Below are 22,215 nucleotides of genomic sequence, written 5' to 3'. Positions count from 1 at the left end.
TCGGTAAACCTGAATGGAATACAAAATAAACTTTCTATCCAGTTCGGTGAAATGATTCCAGAGCTAAGTGTTCTACAATAGTGTAAACATAGATATTTTGCCTCTAATTGAGCAGCAAACCTCAGTTATGTGGACACCAATCAGATACCGAATTCTGATATTATTTGACAGAAGTTACGACTATCTTTGGCACTCTTGACAGATTAAATATTTTCATCCACGAAATGATGATGATGAACGTTTTCATCTAGTGCGAGGGGGGAGGGTCTTTCATATGGGTGGCTCCGTTCATGTAGGAATGTTGTCATCAGTGATGGAAAGGAATACCCGATCTCCTTGAATGTTTTCAAAAAGTATGTCGGACACGACTAGTCTCGGGGCAGTTTTAGCGTGATGTGTTGACCTCATCCAAAGATGTCATTAGATGGTATCAGATGACTGTCCGTGGGACCACCTAAGTGTCGTTATCACTATCTCTAAGGCAAAAATCGAAGTTTTCCCCCCTATTTTTTTTCTATGGCTTACCACATCCCTGTTTTCACTTCCCTTATTAACTCGACCAATCAGTATTTTCTCTCCTTAGTTAACACAAAATAATCAGCTTTGAAATGTTGTTTTGGCGTTGGCATAATTAAAATTGCTTTGAAGAAAGTACGCATTTACATATCGAAAAAAGATATAGAGATAATCCAGGGATTTATATTAAAAAATGAAGGATCATCCTTGAAAATTCGGAATATAAACTAAACCTATTCATCTAAAGATGAAAACAGGGGAGTGGAATTCATTGTTGTTCGTTTTTAAGCCCACAAATATAAAAAACTACATTCTGAAAGACATTTTTGTAATACACATTTAACTGCATATTTATTTATTTTTCCCACTATCTCTACGGTTACAGAACCGAGTAGAACTTTATCATTATTATGTTACACTAATTAGCTTACAATATAAGAAAAGCACAACACAAATACTCTATTATTTCTTTAATTTTATTAATATTCTTATATATTCTACAGCCTTCTCTTTCTGTCACTCCTTTGGCATCTTGGTCTAACTTGGTAGATTATTAGAGGTAAAGTGATTTTTGTTAACAGAACCGGATTAACATTCCTAACTACGGACGGTAGGTCAAACCTTATGAAGTTGAACTTTCGGCTGATGTTGACGTTACCTTTGGCACGGATGTAGGATTGGGTTGTGGGAATGCCAACGGATAGTTCGGAGACACGCATGGGACCATCATGGGATGGTTATAAAGGGCATTAGAAGGCACATTTTCGGTTGGATAGCTGAACAACCAGAGTCTGTCTCCTATGAACATTGGCCTCGCTGCATACAGACCGAGGGAGTGATAATACTGTTGGGCCAACAACTCTAAGTCCGTCGTGTACTTTCTTTTCCACTTGGTACGGCGATTCTGAAACCATATCTTGATCTGAAATTATATATTAAGAAATTGAGAAAACTATTACATTATTTCATTCTATTTTTACATTATGGGAAACTAATAGCATTAAAAATAATTAATGTTATCTTCCCCTTACCGTTAGGCTTACATAACTAAATATGCTTTGCTTCAGAGAAAACTAATTATTGCTATTCACAACTAACTCAGATTCAGATGAAAGTCCAAGATGAAATGCTTTCCAGCCAAAGGACACCGCAGTTATTGAATATGCCGAGGCATTCATTAAAAATATTTATTTGAATTATTAATATTATTTGCACATTATCTCGATTCTTAAGGGAATTGTACAAACACATAGGAAAATTGCTTCGTGGATCAATTTTAATTAATGGTTTTGGAGATTATTATTATTATTATTATTATTATTATTATCATCATCATCATCATCATCATGCGTATCAAGGATTTAGGCCTAGCATGGCCTGTTCCGGCCTTAGAAGTCATCTTTCAATCGTTTAAGAGGACGTCCTGGATTTCTTTTTCCTAATGGCTTGTACTTAAGGCTTGTTTTGGTAATCTCTATTTTCATTCTTTGAACGTGTTCCATCCATTCATCCATTTATGTTTATATTTTTTTAATTTTTTCTATTACTGGTTCTTGGTTTAATTCTTTCATAATTTCTTCATTTCTTTTGTGATCAAATAGAGTATACTTTGCAGTTTTTCTCATAAACTTCATTTCTGCTGTTGTTAATCTTTGTTTGTTTTTTTGTTTTATTGTCCAGATTTCGCTTCCATACATTAAGACTGGTAGGGCTAATGTATTGTATACTTTTAGCCTGATTTGTTTTTGAACTAGGCTTGGTTTAAATATAGAGTTAATTACACCTGTTATTTTTAAATATTTTGCAATTTTTACGTTTATATCTTTTTCGTTTTCATATGTGATCATACATCCTAGGTAGTTAAATGAATTCACCTGTTCTAAGATCTTGTTATCTATTACTATTTTAGTTCTTTCTGGATCTTGTCCTTTAAAGGCCATAGTTTTTGATTTTTCTGTTCATACCATAATCTTTGGCTATCTCATTTAGATCTAAAATAGTTTTCTGTAACTTATCTTCAGAATTTGTAATTATTATTTGGTCGTCGGCAAAGAGTGCTTAAGTTTACTGTAGAAGAAAGTTTAATTCCTTTATGTAAATTTTTATTCCATTTTATTATTATTTCATTTAAGTAGATATTAAAAAGAGTTGCTGAGAGGTGACATCCCTGTCGGACCCTCTTGATTTATCTCTCTCGTATATGATAGCTCGTGATTTAATTTTATTTGTATTTGATTATTTTCATATATACTTTTGATAGCTTTTAGGATATTATTTGGTATTTGTCTTTCTTTTAATATGTTAAATAATATGTTTCTTTTAACTTTGTCAAATGCTTTTTCGGAGTCAATAAATGAAATATGTGTTTCTAAATTTTATTAATTTTAAGCAAAAGGCCAGGTCTATACATGATTTCTATTATTATTATTATTATTATTATTATTATTATTATTACGTGACACCTGCATAATATTAAAAAATACACGGAATAATTGCAGAATAATCTCAGAACGTTCTGAATACAAAAGCTGTTGTATATCAAAAGATGAGTTTTTCATATCTTTTGATATTACTCATATCAAAAGATATGAGTTCTGAATACAAAAGCTGTTGATTTTTTAATTCTGACTACCAGCTCAGAATTTCTCGATAACAAATTCGTTTTGTTATCGAGAAATATATCTTAACTTGATTTATGCATTATTTGATATTCCATCTGTGTCTAATAGATATAGAATCCCTAAATTTTAAGAGATAAAAATAAGCAATTCTTAGATCATTAAAATAAAGGATGTAATTATTTATTTCATATCTTAATCAGAATTAAGAAGATTTGGGTTCGAATCCCGTCTATGAGAACGAGAACCGTATAAAACTACTTTTCAGCGGAAGGCGAGTTAGTCTAAGTGGGAGGAAAGTTGTCCGCTCTCCAAAACTTAAAATGTAGAAAGAAAAAAAAAAAGGGGGGGGGGGTTTCTTTCTACATAACAAAAAACCGAGAGGAGAACACATAGTCACGCATTAGCTTACATAACAGATTACAGAGACAGGATTAACTCCTATAATACAGCATAAATTAAGTTCATAAAAATCCAAGTTACTTGTCCGTAATAGGCCATTAGACGTAATATGTTAAGAGAAAAGGAGAGACGAGAAAAAATAATCTCAGAACTGAAATGTATCATTCATTGTAGCATCTGTGTAGATCTTAAAATTTTAATTTAAAACATTAATTTAACAATTTTAATTACATGATTTTTATAATTTAATAAAATATATGATTTTATATAATAATAATAATAATAATTTAATTTTAATAATGTAGTAATTTAAAATAAATAAAACCAACCTTTCTTTTCTATTCTGTGTTTCATTTGCATGCAATCGCTACGACTATTTTAGAACTTGTTTTTCGAGAATCTTTTTCTCAAGTTTCATTGTCCAGTGAGTCATGTAAATATTTTAGATAGAAAATGTAAATAATGTAATGAAGTTTATTAAGCAAACACGCACGCACACTAAAGCGTGAAAAAACTCTTCGACCAACAAGCTATTAAGTTTGTTCACATTTTATGTTGCCTAAAATGCACTTCAAATACGTAACCTCTGAGCCATCTGTATTATCTGTTTCTTTGAGCCATCGCAGCTTGAAGAACGAGAATAAAATTGTGCCGTTATCAAAAATAGCAACAAAAGTGAAGATGGACAATCACCGTTGGCATTTCTGTTAAATATTTACGCCGTTACAAGACGATTAGCCCCTTCTAAGATAAGGACAAAAGGGGAGCAACGGTGATATATCGGTAAACAAATAATTAAACAAACCGAGTACACTTACGGAGAGAAATTAGCAAATGTCATCATCATCATCATCATTATTATGCCTATCAAGGATTTAGGCCTAGCATGGCCTGTTCCGGTCTTAGAAGTCATCGTTGAATCTCTTTAGACGACATCCTGGTTTTCTTTTTCCTAATGGCTTGTACTTTAAGGCTTGTTTTGGTAATCTTTCTGTTTTCATTCTTTCAACGTGTTCCATCCATTTATGTTTATATTTTTTAATTTTTTCTATTACTGATTCTTGGTTTAATTCTTTCATAATTTCTTCGTTTCTTTTGCGATTAAATAGAGTATACTTTGCAGTTTTTCTCATAAATTTCATTTCTGCTGTTGTTAATCTTCGTTTGTCTTTTTGTTTTATTGTCCAGAATTCGCTTCCATACAATAAGACTGGTAGGGCTAATGTATTGTCTACTTTTAGCCTGGTTTGTTTTTGAACTAGGTTTGGTTTAAATAGAGTTAATTACACCTGTTATTTTTAAATACTTTGTAATTTTTACGTTTATATCTTTTTCATTTTCATATGTAGTCATACAACCTAGGTAGTTAAATGAATTTTCATTTGTTCTAAAATCTTGTTATCTAATACTATCTTAGTTCTTTCTGGATCTTGTCCTTTAAAGGTCATAGTTTTTGATTTTTCTGTTGATATTATCATACCATAATCTTTGGCTATCTCATTTAAATTTAAAATATATTTCTGTAAGTTATCTTCAGAATTTGTAATTATTATTTGGTCATCGGCAAAAAGGAGAGTGTTTAAGTTTACTGTAGGAGAAAGTTTAATACCTTGATGGAAATTTTTATTCCATTTTATTATTATTTTATTTAGGTAGATATTAAAAAGAGATGTCGAGAGGGGGCATCCCTGTCGGATTCCTTGGTGCAAATGTTTAGGGTAATATTATCACACACACACACATACACACACTCGCGTTTCGGCAAACACTCGGACAGATTGGCTGACTGCAGATTGCACAACCTTCAGAAATATAGACTTCGGAGATAAAACTGCAGCAGCCAGCACATTTCACATAAAGAAAAGTGCACACCACTTAGGAGTGGTCTGCATGCCGTTTTGTGGACTGTGGAGCAGGAAACTAATGACGCATGAACTCTGAGGGCTAGATGATGGTGTTTAGGTTTTGAGAATAGCTGAATAACGTTCGTTGCTACAAGATCATATCCCAACAACGATGAAATTTGGAGAAGGTGTCATGATATGGAACTAGTTCACGTGACGATTCTAATTTTTGGTAATTGCCACCGCGTCATACAATTTTCTACTTGCACTCGTTCGGAAGGATAGAATGAGTGGAAAATCCATCAGGATAAGCAACGTCACGGACGTTACGATTTATACAAAACAGTTTTACAAAAAAAAAAATTTTTTTTTTTTTTTTTGTCTGTATTAGTGCATTGTTTTTGAAGAAATTATCTTCTGTAAGAAAGGAGGGAGTGCATAATTAGTATTTTTCCCCTAGCAAAAAATACTAATTACTGCACAACTTCAGGCTGTTTGAATATCTTAGTTTAATGAAAATAAACTTGAAAACTTACAATGCTGTGATCGGTACAAAAGTCAATCATTAAATTTACTTTTCTTGGGATCATCCTTTTGTGCTGAGTGAAAACGAAAAACATTACTTCAGTAAGCCTGACAATATCCTGTTATTAACGTGTTGTTTCTCGATGGCTTGCATTTAATGCTTGGTCCTTTCTCACTTTTGCTTTTACAGCGAAAGTATTTTTACAGCGATGAACTCGTCAGCAAAGTTTTTTTTTTTTTATCAACATACAGAAAAATGCCACAAAGAACACACAAATCTTGAAAAATGCACGTGTATGCTTATCAAAAATTATAAGAATGACAGCAAGAAGTCGCATACATTGCTACTTTTTCACTGTTCAGCACACAAATTTGCCAACATTAGCAGTCAAGTACACTCATGCTGGACGATAATTTCGTAAGCGAAATAGTTCTTATTATGATATTTGCCCTCAAATATTTTAAGTAAATGTTCAGAATTCATCGGTTAATATAATGATAAACAATGTATTAGAATAAGGATGGTCCTATCAACACAGAAATCCCAAAGTAGCAAAAGATCGCACAGCAAAAGCAATGATCCTTAATCGTAATCTAGAAATGATAGGCGTCGTCAATAAACATCGACTACTGATTTCGAGTTTTACTAGACTATTTAGACTTTTAAATGAAAATTAAGGAAATGTTTTTCTAGGGTGGGATGAAGTGGAAGGCAGTTATGATAATTTATCTTCTCATGTTCCTCATAAAATATCATTTGATTGCGGCATCTCAACGAAATGACAACCGAAAGAGACTGAATCTTAAATGCGACGCATTATACTGCTTTCAGATGACTTCTCGATGGTATCCAATTAATGAATTTTCTCCATTTATGTCATAAACAAAACACAATTTTCTATATAAGCAGAAGTTTACTTTTTTGTAAAGCATTCTGTCTTAAGGTAAACCAGTCCCGTGAACACACACACACACACACACACGGATTTACAACCATGAATACTTACGACCGGCCATAGACCTGATTCGTCATCTATATGCTGGTCCCAAGCCCGGATAAAACGGGTTGGAGTTGGGAAAAGCAATGGTGAACACTCCAGTAAAAACTCACCAAAAACACTGTGTGGCAAGAACAATTGCCTACAAATTACCAAGTTGGACACGACTGAAGGGTTAAATCATCATCATCTGTCTGCAAACTTATATATTAAGACTCTATCTTTGTAGGAGTTTTAGAAAGTGTTTCACGTGGTTATCAAGTAAATTATAATAGTGGACAAGATCTAAACCAGGTTAAAGCTTTCTTTTAACAAACTTTCTAACAAGATAAAAACATTAAAAAAAAATTGATAGGCTCAGTTTTTGATCTCACCTGTGTCTCCGTCAATTTCAAAATTTTCGATAGCTGCATCCGCTTGGACACCGATAAATATTTGTTCCTTTCAAATTCCGTTTCCAAAGCCTTGATCTGAGCTGCCGTAAATGCGGTACGGGGTCGCTTTTTTCTGTCTTCATTGAGCAGATCATTTGCCGTGAGCTCTATTGAGAAAAATAAAAGAAATTAACGCATTGATGGTCACAACTGATATTTTGATGCTTTCATTACAAAAAAAAAAAAAAAGAATTCAAAGTTTAACAAATACACAACTAATACAGCTTGAATGGGATGTAAATCATCTCGAGAATTCGAAATGTACCCAGTTGAATTTATCTCAGGCGAACCCAAATACATTGAATCATATACATAAATTTTCATTGGTTATTCATAATGCTATGAATTAAGAATTTTGAAATTAAATTCTAATAAGACAAAATGAATGATATTCAGAAACCAGGGCTCATCCAACTGAAATGACTCCACGACGATCTGATATCCGGTCTTTTACATACAAGACGCATATATTAGTAAAACTCCCACCATCACTCAGGAAACAATATGATTCCTTGGAATTTACCTTGATGTGGATACGGAAAAAAAAAATCAGCATCTGCATACATAAATGCAATCCTACACAAAACATTATGTGAAAACATATTAAATCTACTCTATAATATAAAATGATAAACTTTTTTGTCACGTTTTTTGTCAAGTTATTTGAAACGTTTTGAAACTCAGGGCTACCCTGAGTGTGGAGTCTTCAAAATTCGAGTCATCAGAATTCAAGGAGAACAGGCCTACCAGTCCGGAACTCGAGGGGATTGGGCACCGTATGCGCCAGGGGGGGACGGATCCCCCTTTCGAGTCTTCAAAATTCGAGTCATCAGAATTCAAAGAGAACCGGCCTACCTGTCCGGAACTCGGGGGTGGAGGGGCGCCGTAGGCGTCAGTTGGGGGAGAGCCCCCCCCCTAGTTACTCTATAACAACGTAAACATTCTCTGCAGGTTATATAACTAAATAGGTCAGTATCATTACGGTATAAAATGATAAAGGTGATTTTTGGGAGCAGACATATGATGCCAACTTTATTTGCATCGCAATGACAACAAAAAAATACTACCAGTCAGACACCAATGTCATTGCCAAAACATTATTTTGATGATAATTACAGAAGTCAGACCCAAATATCGTATAACACGATCGTAGACAATCAACTATATTATGTATAAATATACCAATCACAGTGAAAAGCCACTCAGAGCTTTTTCATTCTAGTTATGTTAAACAGTGGTATTTGAATGCAGAAACCTTGCAAACTATAATGTCTTTAAATAGACTTTCTAGGACACTTAGGACTATGCACTCTACACACCTTACCTAATGAAATACATTATACGAATTCCAAAAATGACGTCAGATCACTTTCACTATAGAGGGGTGGGAAAAGGGAAGGCAGAGGATTGAATAATGACTTCACAGATAGCCTGGAGTAGAGTATTAACTGGTAAGTGGAGATTGAACTGATGGCGTTTCGATAGCGGCACCATTGGAAAGGGGTTCAGTTGATATTGTGAGAAATTTTAGGACTCCATTTTTTTGAAGTGTGGAATTCTGAGAAGTGCAGTGAGGCATTGTGGGTGGAGAAGCCAATCAGAGGGAGACCAGGCTGTTTGGAATAAGAACCAAATTATAGCTTCGGGGAACCAGCTGTTGGTGATGTCATTCTAATGGTTTGAGTGGAGAATTATGAATAATTGTTGAAGCGAGGCATTTTGGATGAGAAGTCTATTGGAGGTGGGGGGAGGATAGTTGGTGTGGTTTTCAATAGTGCTAGCAAAAATTTGACCCAATATCTCCCAAAACTATTAACAGTGTGTTCGAAGAGGTGTTCAATCTTCTTGATTGGAAAGAGAAACGTCTGAAGATAAACAAAAGACATTTCAGCCATTTTGGGCTTCATGCATAGCTTCATACATAATTATCATTATTTCAAATCCAGGTGATTCACAAACTCGCATCTGTGAACTCCAAATTGCTGGCAAAACAGCTGGTTTAAAGATAAACCCAAAGAAGATCCAAGTTATGTTCAATATTCTGTGCAACCAGAAATAATAAAAATCAGTGACGATGATATTGAACAAGGGAATCACTATATCTACTTAGTACAAAGGATCGAATACTATGGTGGAAGTTAAAAGATCATGCGTGTCTTTGGAAAGCATTGGAAAACTGCAATCGATATTCACAAACCAAATACCAGTATGCCTTTAAAGAAGAGTTTTTAAACAGAATATTCTTCCTATACTGATATGCAAAGGAAATTCAAAAAATAAGAATAATGCAATACAGTATGGAAAGATAGAGGCTTGTTATCACAAGACACTGAATAATAAGACGAAATACTTGGATGAGAAAACACGTTTCGTTATGAATCACAGATTTTGACTTTAAGTTTATAACATTTGCAGTTATAAATCGAGCTAAATGGACTAAATTTATGTATTTTCTATGATTACTTGAAAAAAGAACCCAAACAACACAATTTCTTTGACAATCTTCCAATGATTACGAATCTGCAGGTCTCATCCTTCTCAACTGAAGTGAATTGGAGATGCGCACAAGACAATCCCGAATTTCCAACTACAAACGTGTTGAGATGTTCGTCCGAATGTACTCGAATATTATGCATAAAGATGGCTAATGATACAATGTTTCTTTTCGTTTTGATCACTTGTTTCGTGCGGCACTTATTGTGTTTGTTTTGATTTAATCCAGGGGCAGATAGTTGGGGATCCTTGTGTACCACTGTTAAGAGTTGTTCCGTGCAACACCAAATATTCCTTTGTTTTTGATCATCGAGATTATGATCTTGCAGGCATGAGGGCTTTAAAGATTTGATGAGTCTTCAATTAGGCGTAGTTGTGAAACTAATCAGCATTTTCAGGAGTGCTTTCTCATTTTTAAGTCCGCTTATTAATCCGGCGGCTCAATTTGTTGGTCATCGACATTAAAAGCAGGTCATCAGATGATGGAAGATGTACCGGAAGGGGTATCTACGTTGTGCTTTTATAAACAGAGCATCAGAAGGCTAGGAAAAACCATTGCTTAAAATAACAGCACGGAGTTGCTTATTTCAACAACACCGGAAAGAAGACAGAGACAAAAACGAGTAAGAAAGAAAGAAATAATATATTTAGACAGATCTATTTTCTCTCCCTCGTACTTGTGTGTGTGAATAACACCTGAATTTAGGAAGATTATACCTGTGTTACTGATAATTTGGCAAACCTATTGATGACTCATCTGTTATTGTCACGAACAATTTTCTCCATTCTCTTAGCCAAATAGATTTCTTCCATCAAGATAAGTTAGTGAATGTACAATCACACACAATGGCATATATTCGAAAACTGCTACATTATGGCAGAGATGCTAAAGTCACTCCACTCACAAATGACAGGTTGTTACAGTTGCCATGGTAGCGATATATTTACCAAACGTGAATTGGATATGCGCACACGTCAATCCCGAATTTCCAACTACAAACGTGTTGAAATGCTCGTCCGAATGTACTCTAATATTATGCATAAAGATGGCTTATGATACAATGTTTCTTTTCGTGTTGATCACGGTCCTTCCGAATTCTGTTTACCCGCTACACTTGCGAATGCTAAGGACACATTCAAGAGGTTACTCTTTTAAAATAATTCAATTTAAATTTGCTCATTTCAGTTTTAACTATCTAATGGTTACTGATGATACTGGATTATGAACACTCAATCACTAGTAAGCATCACTGAGCTGGAATCCAGCACAAAAACTGATCCAACATTGATGGCTGGAGATTGTTGCATTGGGTGGCTATCTATATCAAAGCAAAAGTGCAGATTTTTTTTTTTTATAACTTTGGTTTTCTACCTGAAACTGACATTCAAAACTGCGAATTTTAATGCTAATTTATGGGATTACAATATTGTAACTGTACAAGCTAAGGGATCTGTTGCATGTGGTTTGCAATGTATAATATCCGTTAACGTTGAGTCTTTCAATACAAAATATTATCGCAGTTGTTATTCTGATGATGTACGTTTCAATAATATTGTTGCCACCTATTCTGACACAGATGTTTTACTGAAAAAAAAAAAAAAAAAGCTTTCACTTACCATTTTTAATACACCAGGATCTTTAACCTCTCCTATAGATAAGATTGGACTAGCACCTCTACCTCTGGAAGCAGATGCGAGTTAGAGGGGTTATTTGTTCTCTCCTGCAAGAGCCAGCTGGTTTTTCGGACCTAGTTCTACAGAACACTTGTCTATGCTTTCTTCTTTTCACCAGGATTGTCGCTTGACAGTTTTAAAATGGTATGCACTTCATCAACGAAATTGTATAACTCTTGTTGTTGAGGTGGTTGGAAAAGGGTACATTTTTTAAACGTATGATTCATATCCTAATATACTCTGAATAAAGAACCAATGATACTGCCTAATAATGAAAACAGAGCGCCACTGTACTGCAAATCCAGTTTTTTTCGACTAGTGAATGGAACTGAATTTCTACTTAGGGCTGTTAATTTTTTTTTTCTTTGCTCAGAAGAGCCTTCTTGCGATTAAGTATTGAAATAATGTCACAAATGATGCTTTGCAGATTTCACTGAGACTCGTGATTTGGCTAGAGATACAGTGCTTCGGCATTAGTCCCATTTAGGAGAGAAACGTGAGGAGTACTTGATGAGGTAAATATATCGTTTGAGTCGATTGACCATTGTGTTACATAAATAAATTTGTTTCTCTCCAAGCAAGATACGGGAACACAGGAGTAACTTCTGTAGTGATTTCTTTTTTCGAAGCCTAACATGAAGTATGAGTGCGTTTCTGAATAGCATTTTTCGTGATATTTATTAGCCCACAATCTCGACTTCGGAACACTTGAGAAGCAAGATAAGAAATTTGTAATGAGTTTAGGGAATTTTTTTAAGCAATCGCGTAAAGAGATCACTATTCCTATTGTATAATAGGAATAGTGATCTCTGCAAGATACGTAAATCACAAATTTATGTCGGTACTTAATGTGAAAGCGCCGACAACCAGTCGAACGTGTGTAAAATTTCGGAGTAGACAAACGATCGATTACCTCATGAATTATATCACGAAATACGTCGAAAAATGGTTGTGATAGGAGAAGGTCAAGGTCAGGAAATGTTATATGATATTCTATTTGGTGAATTTGATATTTCTGAGAGAACAGTGACCAACCTACCGACATTACATAACAGAAAAAAAAGAAGAAAACAAAAAGAAGCTGTAGGGCGAAGAGAGGAGAACAAGAGATATTATTGCCATACCAGAAAGTGGAGATAAAATTGTGTGTGCGTGTGTGGGTGGGTGGGTGGGTGTGTGGGTGTGAGGGGACCCTCCAGCCATACCAAGAACGTTTATAGATCTAAACTCGCCAGTATTGGGCGTTGTACTTTTTCCATCTTCTGTCAGGTCTATGACTTCTGAGTTCGGTACCCAGATCGACTTCCCCAAGTACGACGAGCGCATGATTATAATCGAATTATCGATGATCTCTAATAAAAAAAAAATTTTAAAACAATTAAATTACCGTCTCATTTTAGGCGCTCTCTTTTAGAAAATAAATATGAATGTCACAAAAGGTGCTTTTCGTAATCTCATATAGAACTGAAGATCCGTTTTTATCGCGAGTGTCATCATATTAGCAATTGCACATTAAAAACTAAGTCGTATAGTAATATGATGATTGCGAAACGCACAGAACGGCGCAACTTAGTCGACTTTCATGTTTAAAACAACAAAAATTGCTAATGTGCTGCCCTTCTAAATATTCCGAACGAAAGTCTATCCATTATCAGAATTACGCTTGATTAATATCATATTAACAACAGCCAGTTGAACTTCTTATATCATCAAATAAGCGCATTCGGAAAATATTCGTTTTGTTGGGTGGGTGCGTAAGAAACTATCATTGTAAAGTAAAGGGAAATTCACATTAAACCTAAATGAATCTTTATCAACTGACCATCGCCATGATATGTTCTAAATTTATGCGGTAAAAATAAAGCACAACTTACACTAACTCCGTAACGACTCATTTTCTAGCTAAAATTGAACGATACGAAGACCACAAGATGTAAATAAATTAGAAGCAAGCAAAAGGGGTATTATGCAGTTCCAACAATTGCTTAGAAAGGATTTAATGACAACCGACTGTCCAATCAGCTCAGGAGTCATATGACCACTCCTTCTTCGAGTTTAGTACATATATCCAATGATAAGAAAATTGGCCATCTACACTAAACCCGGTATTTGGTGATCTCAAATCAATGATAAAGATGGACATTTCAAAAAAACCCTGCAGCTATATGAATGCCCATTTTAATACTGGGGAGGGGAGCATATCCTCAGAAGGAACTGTAGGTGTATAAACATAATGCATGGATATTAGAATATCCATGGCTGATGTCCCCGGGGAAGTTGTTTCTTTACAACTACAATAAAGGGAACACTGTCATAATGCCTGAATATACCAGAAGAAATATCAAAGAGACAGAACATCTTTGTGATGACTCGTTGCCCCGAGGAAAAGATTATAGTTATAGACTAATATTAAGTCGAATAATCAAAAGCAGTAGATTTAAAGATCAAAGCAAAGGAGAAAAAAAAAAACAGAATTATTGGTTAATTAAACCACCAGCTGAAATTAGAAATTTATTGTCTTCCTTTTGACAAAAGAGGGATTTGATAACACAGGCAACAACTTTTATCAACTTCTGTTCGCTACCCCCCCCCCCAAAAAAAAGTACTATTATCAAAATTCCTAAGCTGACCTATTCTTGATTTATAGGCTGTCATAAATGGGAAGATGTAAATCTGCGTACTACTAATATCATTGAAATCATATTCAAATTCAAATTCAGTTCAAATTGTAACTAAAAAGAACAAATATCGTATCAAGGCACCTTTTAGAAGACAAATGATTAATCGTTTTATTGAGCTACTTTCATTGGATTTCTAACTAGCGCCTTCTAACTAGAGCACTGTGGTAAGACACTGAATTCAACTAAATTTTGGCAGAAACAGTTCAGATTAACTAAAAAGAACTAATGGCTTATCAAGGAACCCTCTAGATCAGCGTTTCTCAAACTATGTTCCGCGGAGCACCAGTGTTCTGCGGAAAGTGAATAAGTGTTCCGTGAAAAATTATCAAAATTGATATGAGCCTGGAATGGTTTTAAATGCTGCGAACAAGTTCAAACATGTTTGAAAATCAGGCGCTCCTCATTTTGCGTGTGGATTGTGCTATTAAGGCCAGCGCGCGCTGGTCTTCACTCAGCCGCCAGCGGATGTCGACACTTCCGAGCGTGAGTGAAGTACGGAGGTATCTATTTTAGAAAACGTGCGGCCACGAGCAAGGTCAGTGCGCTGCGGCCCGGCACGCCTGTAGTGTGCGCTGTCGCATTTTGGCGATGCAATGGAGCGATAGTGTGCACTTAGCTTTACATTGAATACGAGACTGATTACACTCGACTTTAACCAAGGTGTTCCGAAATTTTCAGGATTTGTGGAGTGTTCTATTACAGGAAAAGTTTGAGAAACGGTGCTCTAGGTACTGGATAAAAAATGAAGTTAATTCAGAGAAGGCAAGCTGCTGTCTTGCAATGACCACAGCTTGCATTCTCTGATTAATGCAGGCATACTTGTTGAACTTAGGAGAGAGTTTAATAGCTGATGCTGATTCTTAAATCTCCCGGATGTATATCATTGGAATCATAGCAGTGGTTGAATTCAGCCAGAGCTAGTGCCCGGAACTATTATTGCACCGGACCCAGAACATTTTTCTGTTTTGTGACTTTTCCCCCCTTTACGGTAGTTTTGCCTACATTATTGCGTTATTATTCAATATTTGTTTATAGTTTTGAATGTGTGTATATAAAGTCAATATCAACAGTCGCCTGATTGCGAACGCGTGACGAAAGGAATGGAGAGGTTTGGAGCTTCCTGCAATACGTTATCTTGCAGGGATTGACAAGCAAACATTATTGCAGCGTAGTGTAGCGGAATTTTGATAGGGTAGCGGTTGACAACAGTCAGTAACCAACAATAGAACAGCAGATTAGCAGTTATTTATCACAGCTCGTGATTGCGAGAAGCACAAAGAAAATTGTGTAATTTTTTTGTGTTTATGTAGGCCTACTATTTCAACAAGTGGCGCACTCAGGATTTAATATTGGGAGAGGGGGGCCCCGTGTTGAGTAGACGATTTGAGAATACACACTACGCATCGCATACGACCTATGACTGAGCAGTGATCGCCAATACATGATACCCGTGATCTCCTCTGGCCCGGTTTGGGCAAACGAAGTAGCGCTCGGTCCGCCCGAGCACTACGTTCACAGCGGCCGTGATTCTCGAGAGCTATAGGGTATTCGCACCTTATGTGACCGCTAATTTATAAGTAGTATAGAAATAGAAGACACGGCACAACATAAATAAAAAAAAAAAAAATGAATTTAATTAGCAAAATATTTCTGGAAAATTTTCTAGTGTTTTCTTTTTTCTTTTTCTTTGGGGGGGGGTGCCATCCCCCCATCCCCCCCGGGTACACCACTGATTTCAACTATGGATAAGTACATTGGTATCTTCTTTAAACAGAAAAATTGCCCTGATGACAGTGATAATACAAAACGAGTTTGTAATAACACTTTGTGTGTAGTTTCTGAAGAGAAAGAAGTCTGTAACTAATTCACAGAAACACAGGATTCCCATTAGTTGCAATGCGATAATATTAATGCGTTGAACGAAAGGAAAGATTTGCCTAATATTACCTTAAATTAAATTATCTTTTAATACGTTAGAAGTAATATAATAATTTGTAATTTTGTATTTGTGTCTGTATCTGCATTTGCATTTGGATTTGGATTTTATGTTTCTGATGGTGTGGAAAAGAAAGCCTGATGACTTTAACCCCATCAGAATAAATAAATAAATAAAATTTTTAAAAAATGTTGCGACAATCTAGCAATAGCCTCACATTTATGATTGTAACTTTTAAGGGCCAGGGAGCCCATTCGTCTAGAATTTAACCACTGAACCATAGTCAAAGATTCTGCTTATATCAATGCTCAAAAATATCTATAATGATTTAAAAAATATAAATATTAATAGTATACGATCAATAAAAACTCCTATCAATTAAAGCTTTATACACAAGGAAAAATATTTGTTCTTTGACGACATAACAAAGAGTAACAGCATAGTGATATCTGGAGATGAAAAGCATGGGGAAAATATCCATAGCATTGGTGTAATATTTTACGAAAAAATAAACTGAATGAACATTAAAGGATAGTCAGACTTGCATGTACGTTCACTTCAGTTCAGATTAACTTGTGTTGCATTCAGAAAGGTAAGACACTACAAAAGCAATTGATTTTTTTTAGAAAAATATCAAAAAACCCACACTTCACTTAGCTATAAAAGGATGGTAGCCAGCTGTTATTTCGGAAGACAAAATGTATTGTGATTACCAAGGAGCAACTGAGAAAATTTGCAACAACAGTACCCTGAGCTAGCTTACAATGTAAGGTAGATCACAAAGTTAACATCAGAAATTATTCTACTCAAATTCCAAGATGGTCAAAGCTATCTGCATTATTTGATGGGTTGTCGCTACGCATCGGAATACTTCTATGGAAAAAAAAATTAGAATGACGGCTTTATTCTGTCTGATAAAGTTCATCATTTTGGGACATTTCTAAGTATACAAAAACCGCATATATTTATTCGATGACTTAGGAATGTTCTGAATCTTTAGCCGGGCATCATGTTTCAAGACACAACTCTAAGTTATTCTTCAAATGGCCATGGCCTCGAAGATTCTCTTTGCAGTTATTTTGATCTATTCTCACTAAGATCCTTGAGTTATGATATTCTTTTTGAAGTGTTGTAGGGTATGAGTTTGTAAATTAAATTTCCATAAAATAAAATGCACATTTGTAAACTTAAATAAACAAATTGGGATGTTCTTAATGTGTCCTGAATATTTAAATTGAGTCACATCTTAATTAATTATTGTGGTAAGAATTCTTTTATTTTAAATTCTCATAAAAGAAAACTTTTACCATATTTTTACCATAATTAATGAGAATTGTGTGTTTCGATTAGATCTTGGGAAAGATAAAATTATGGGTCTCAGAATAAGTAAGTAAAGAAAATTTTTTTGTTTACTTAACTATGAAATTATAAAAGAATTAAACCAAGAATCAGTAATAGAAAAAATTAAAAAAGATAAACATAAATGGATGGAACACGTTCAAAGAATGAAAACAGAAAGATTACCAAAACAAGCCTTAAAGTACACGCCATTAGAAAAAAGAAAACCAGGACGTCCTTTTAAAAGATTCAACGATGCTTCTAAGGCCGGAACAGGCCATGCTAGGCCTAAATCCTTGATACGCATGGTGATGATGATGATGATGATCACAGTCCTTCTTAATTTAAAATATTCTAATAGGGAATTTATTTTAAAAGATTATTTAGATATTATCAAAAATTTTGATGACATCTGTTGACTCCAAAGTGAAATTGATTTGGGGGAAAAAATAAATAAATGGATCAGAATCACAAAGCCATTAAAATGATTTTTAAAAAATGTGTGTTGCCAGCTATGGACAAGAGAATTTGAACACTAGAAAAAACCTGTGGTGCCATCTGCTGACACTAGACTAAACTTAATGTAGGAAAAAATTGGGAACATAAATTAATACTGACTTAAACTAGTCAAATTATGTCAGAAAAAAATTGTGCTGCCACCTATTGATAACCACACAAACTGTCTCTTACCCTAATAGCCTGCTGACCCAAAATGTCTCACTTCAGCCATTACCTATAATTCCCCACTCAAACCTGACATCTCCAACAGCTATTCCCAAAGGCTATTTGATGATATCAGCAAAAAAGTTGGTGCCCAATGCAAGTTCTCCCTCTGACATCATCCACAATGTATTACTGCAATTTCCAGAATTCCATACTTCAAAACGGCCTATAATATTCCGCTCAAACTTACGGTACTCACGGCCTTCATTTTGTGATACTACCAGCTGTTGTTGTAAATGTCTTAGGGTTTTTTTTTTTTTCTTTCAGAACAGTGCATCAAAGAACTAAAATATCAGGCAACACTATTAATATTTAAACAACAAAATTTTAATTCACATAAGACAAATTTTACACTGCATTTTCAATAATAAAAAGAAACATCACAATTCAAATCTGCATAAATAGACTAGTTAGGTTCCTGCATTTTCTCACACAAATCATATCACATATTTAACTAATTTTCTTAATATCACATAAATCATTTATACTGAGCAATGGTACTTATTACTTAAATGTTAACTCTTACTCATCGAACACATAAACAATATCTTTTACACACAATTGCTCTTTCCTTTCTATGCTGGGAATATTCTATAGGCAAATTTCACCAATTCAGCAAACAGTTATACTATGACTTAATTCAAACTACAAACTCCTGACCCTTAATTACTTTATAATCTTTAACTGTTAGATATGCCTATTTAGATCAGCCTCTTCTTACAGTCCATTAATAAGTGTTCTCTTAAAAGCTCAAGGAAATTTAACAAACGGGTCAACTCACTTTATAGCTGCAACCCTCTATGTACTTGGCTTCGAACTGGACTTCTGTTCCGTGTCAGGTTTTTCAATCCCTCTTTACGCCGTCAATAGGTCTACTGATGTTTCTAGGATACTCTGTCCTGCCGCACTTCAGGCGAAGATTATCTGCTTCTGGAATGCTTGCATGCGCATTGGATTAATGGAGCAATTTCTTCCCTCTGACAACAGCTCCCGGCGAAGACTCGTCAATGCGTCGTCAACTATCAGCTTTTCCTGGCGGATCGGCTCATCGTCATCTTTCTTTTAGATCACGGGCATGATTTCTCCTGAAGTGGCGTACTCGATGGTCTACATCTGCCGGACAACCGTTGGCGACTTCTCGATCACGACTTCTGGATCACTGACGAAAATTTTTCGAACCGATAATGCGATCTTTTCGCCCATGCCTTTTATTCGGTCACTTCCGAATCCTTGTGCGGAGATATGTAAATGTGAACCCCGAACATTTCGGCGAAATCCCTTGATCCTTTTCTTTGACTGACCCTTCCTTTGTTTTTCTCCTACACTCGCTAAATCCTATTCGTTCTGGCAGCGGACATTCGTTTGAAGCTTTTGTCGGTCCACCTAGCACTGACCTTGAGCTTCCCATGTAGAACATGCACAAAGTTTGACGTCTTTACAAAGCTCTAAAATTATACTGTTTACTAATGGCAAGGTATTGCCTTAACACTACACCTTCTAGAATATTCCCTTATTTGGCATAAAGCAATATACAAATTCCCATTGGGATTATTTACATATAACATACATCTATTTTCAAGTCACAATTCTTACTGGGCTTGACCTTGGTAAACTTTATGTAAAAATATTTAGACTTCTTATAGCTACATAAATATTTTTACATTGCCTCAGGATGTCACTATCTGATACCCCCCACCGGCTATCACCACTTCAGTTCATAATCTCAACCCACCAGCTGATACTCCACCCCCCCCCAGGATATCAGTGATACACTAAAGAAAGCAGAGCTTCCATGCCTAATTGGTTCATAGTGATCTAACATCAGCTCTCAATCTTTCTAATTCAGTGAAGCATCATTTTATTTAATATATTTAATTCTGCTTTGGATTACTATTTTCGGTCGTAATTTTAGTTTATATTTTGGTTTAGTGCTGCATGTTTCAACTGTCTCTACGATGTTCATTAACAGTGTTGTGAGTTTTTAGTAGTGTAAACAATTTGAGATTCGTAGTATTTTATTCATGTTGTGTACTATAAAATGGATACATTGTCAAGAAATCGTTCAAAAATATGCACTCTTTCTCAGAACACATCCATGACTCAAAGACAAATTGCCAATGGGTGTGATGTTGGTTTAGGAACTGTTAATGCGATTTTAAGTTTAGGGAGACAGGTACTTTTTCTCCTGAGAGAAAAGGAAAATCTGGGCGAAAAAAGAAAACTACAGTTACTCAGGATCGTGTACTAGTTAGCAAAAGCAAAATGAATCCAAGATTGTCTGCTGTAGACTTAAATAGAGACTTGGCAGCTAGTGGAATTAATGTTTCTCACATGACAGTCCGATGAAGATTGTTAAAAGCAGGGAAGACTGCCCACAGACTAAAAAAAAAAAAAAAAAGAAACAAAAAGTCTATGCGGGAAAAGAAGCTCCAGTGGCCAAAGGTGTACAAAGATCTCGGGTGTTAAGAAGTGGAAGAAGGTCATATAGATGAGAGTCATTTCTTTGTCCAAGGAAAGCGAGTACCCTATGTTCGCAAATCGCCGATTTGCGAACCTCTTACCTTTAACAAGCTCCTAAACACCCAGCTAAAAAGATGTTCTGAGGTTGTTTTACACATGACAATCCAGGATCACTTTTGTCTGTCGACGGTTTGATGAAAATGATAAACTCGTAAAAATATCAGGAAAAAGATTGGTCCAGAAAGAAGTCCAGAGATTCAGAAAGAAGACAAAGAATTCATCTTCCAATAGAATCTCACTCCATGCCACACTTGAAAAAAATTGAAAGACTTCCTTAAAAATCCCAACATCCAATTGTTTTAGTGGCCAGGTAACTGACATGTGGATCATAGTGAAAAAGAGACTTGGAAAATTAAATTGTGATACGAAGGATAACTTAATACAGTCCATTATAAAAGTATGGTTTCGAGATGTAGAAATAAGAAAAATGTGTTCTACTTTGGTCCATGCCTAAGCGAATTAATGAACTTATTAGGAAAGTTGGAGTTTAATTGTTGTACTTATTTCCTTGCGAAATTAAGATTTTTCTTTAAAATGTGTGTGTTCGGATTAATTTGTTTGCTACTGAAGTTAAAAGATAATGAGAAAAGAATTAGCAGAAGCACAGAAGGCTGCAAAATCAGGCCGCACTGAAAAAATGTAACAAAGAAATGTTCTGAAAGAAGGAAGGAAGTAATTATAAGGGATGAAAATGGTGGGATGCTAACTGAAGAAAATTAGATTGCTAAAAGATGGAGAGAAAGCACTTTAATGAGATTTTAAATGTAGAAAACCATATAACTGAAATAAATAATTTAACAACGGAGGAACATTATATTAGAACCACAATATTTAAAAACGAAATAAGGAATATAGAGAAGAACGTAATAAAAAGAAGATGAGGAGTGGAGAGGCATGTGGTAATGATAATATAGCAACAAAAATGTTTAAGACAACTAAAGAGATTGCAAAGTAATCTTCAATAACGTACTAGAGATTAAAAAGATACCGTGACAACAGAAAGCCGTAATGATAAACGTAAGAAAAGAAAAAGATCGCAGGAAATATGAAAATTGGAAGAGAATTAGTCTATTGTCAGGATCTACTTTTTTGTTTGTTTGTTTTTACGTAATGTTTTGACAACTGGGATTAAAAGTGAAATAGAAAAGATATTAAGGCATGAATAATACTGGACATGAGATTTTCACTTTAAGGAATATCACTGAACAAAGCACGGAATTTAGAAAATTTAGATCCTTTTTAGATTTGAATTTTTAGATTGTTCAACGGTTTTGATATTGACAGAGAGTACCTAATAATTATAGATAATTATTATAAGCATTGGAATTCCTTACAAATACGTGAGAATAATACCAGAAATGTATAAAGAAAGTAAAAGTTGGTTGCATTATTGCACAGCCAACAACATTAGAATGGTTTGAGATGTGGACTGGATTGTTATGTAATCTGGATTACTTTTTTTTTAACGTCTGGATTATATCACAGCTGCAAGATCTATATTAAGCAGACAGAA

General features: G+C 35.0%; 1 protein-coding gene across 1 annotated transcript in view; it reads right to left on the bottom strand.

Moving 5' to 3' along the window:
- Positions 1 to 1,031: 1,031 nt before the first annotated feature.
- The window catches only part of LOC150110312 (barH-like 1 homeobox protein), a 48,142-nt gene continuing 26,958 nt past the window's right edge, over positions 1,032 to 22,215 (bottom strand). The window contains exons 2-3 of the mRNA XM_090392817.1: positions 7,278 to 7,444; positions 1,032 to 1,438 (exon numbers count right to left, since the gene is read on the bottom strand). Coding sequence (XP_090248943.1) covers positions 1,139 to 1,438; positions 7,278 to 7,444 — 467 coding nt within the window. The 3' untranslated portion in view covers positions 1,032 to 1,138. The remainder of the gene's footprint in view (positions 1,439 to 7,277; positions 7,445 to 22,215) is intronic.

The sequence above is a fragment of the Typopeltis vanoorti genome, chromosome 1 (assembly GCF_054136105.1).
Source record: "Typopeltis vanoorti isolate ZY-2024b chromosome 1, IOZ_Tvanoo_1.0, whole genome shotgun sequence".
Taxonomy (NCBI): Eukaryota; Metazoa; Arthropoda; class Arachnida; order Uropygi; family Thelyphonidae; genus Typopeltis; species Typopeltis vanoorti.
Note: the sequence above shows the minus strand (reverse complement) of the source record. Positions and strands in the feature narration are given on the sequence as shown.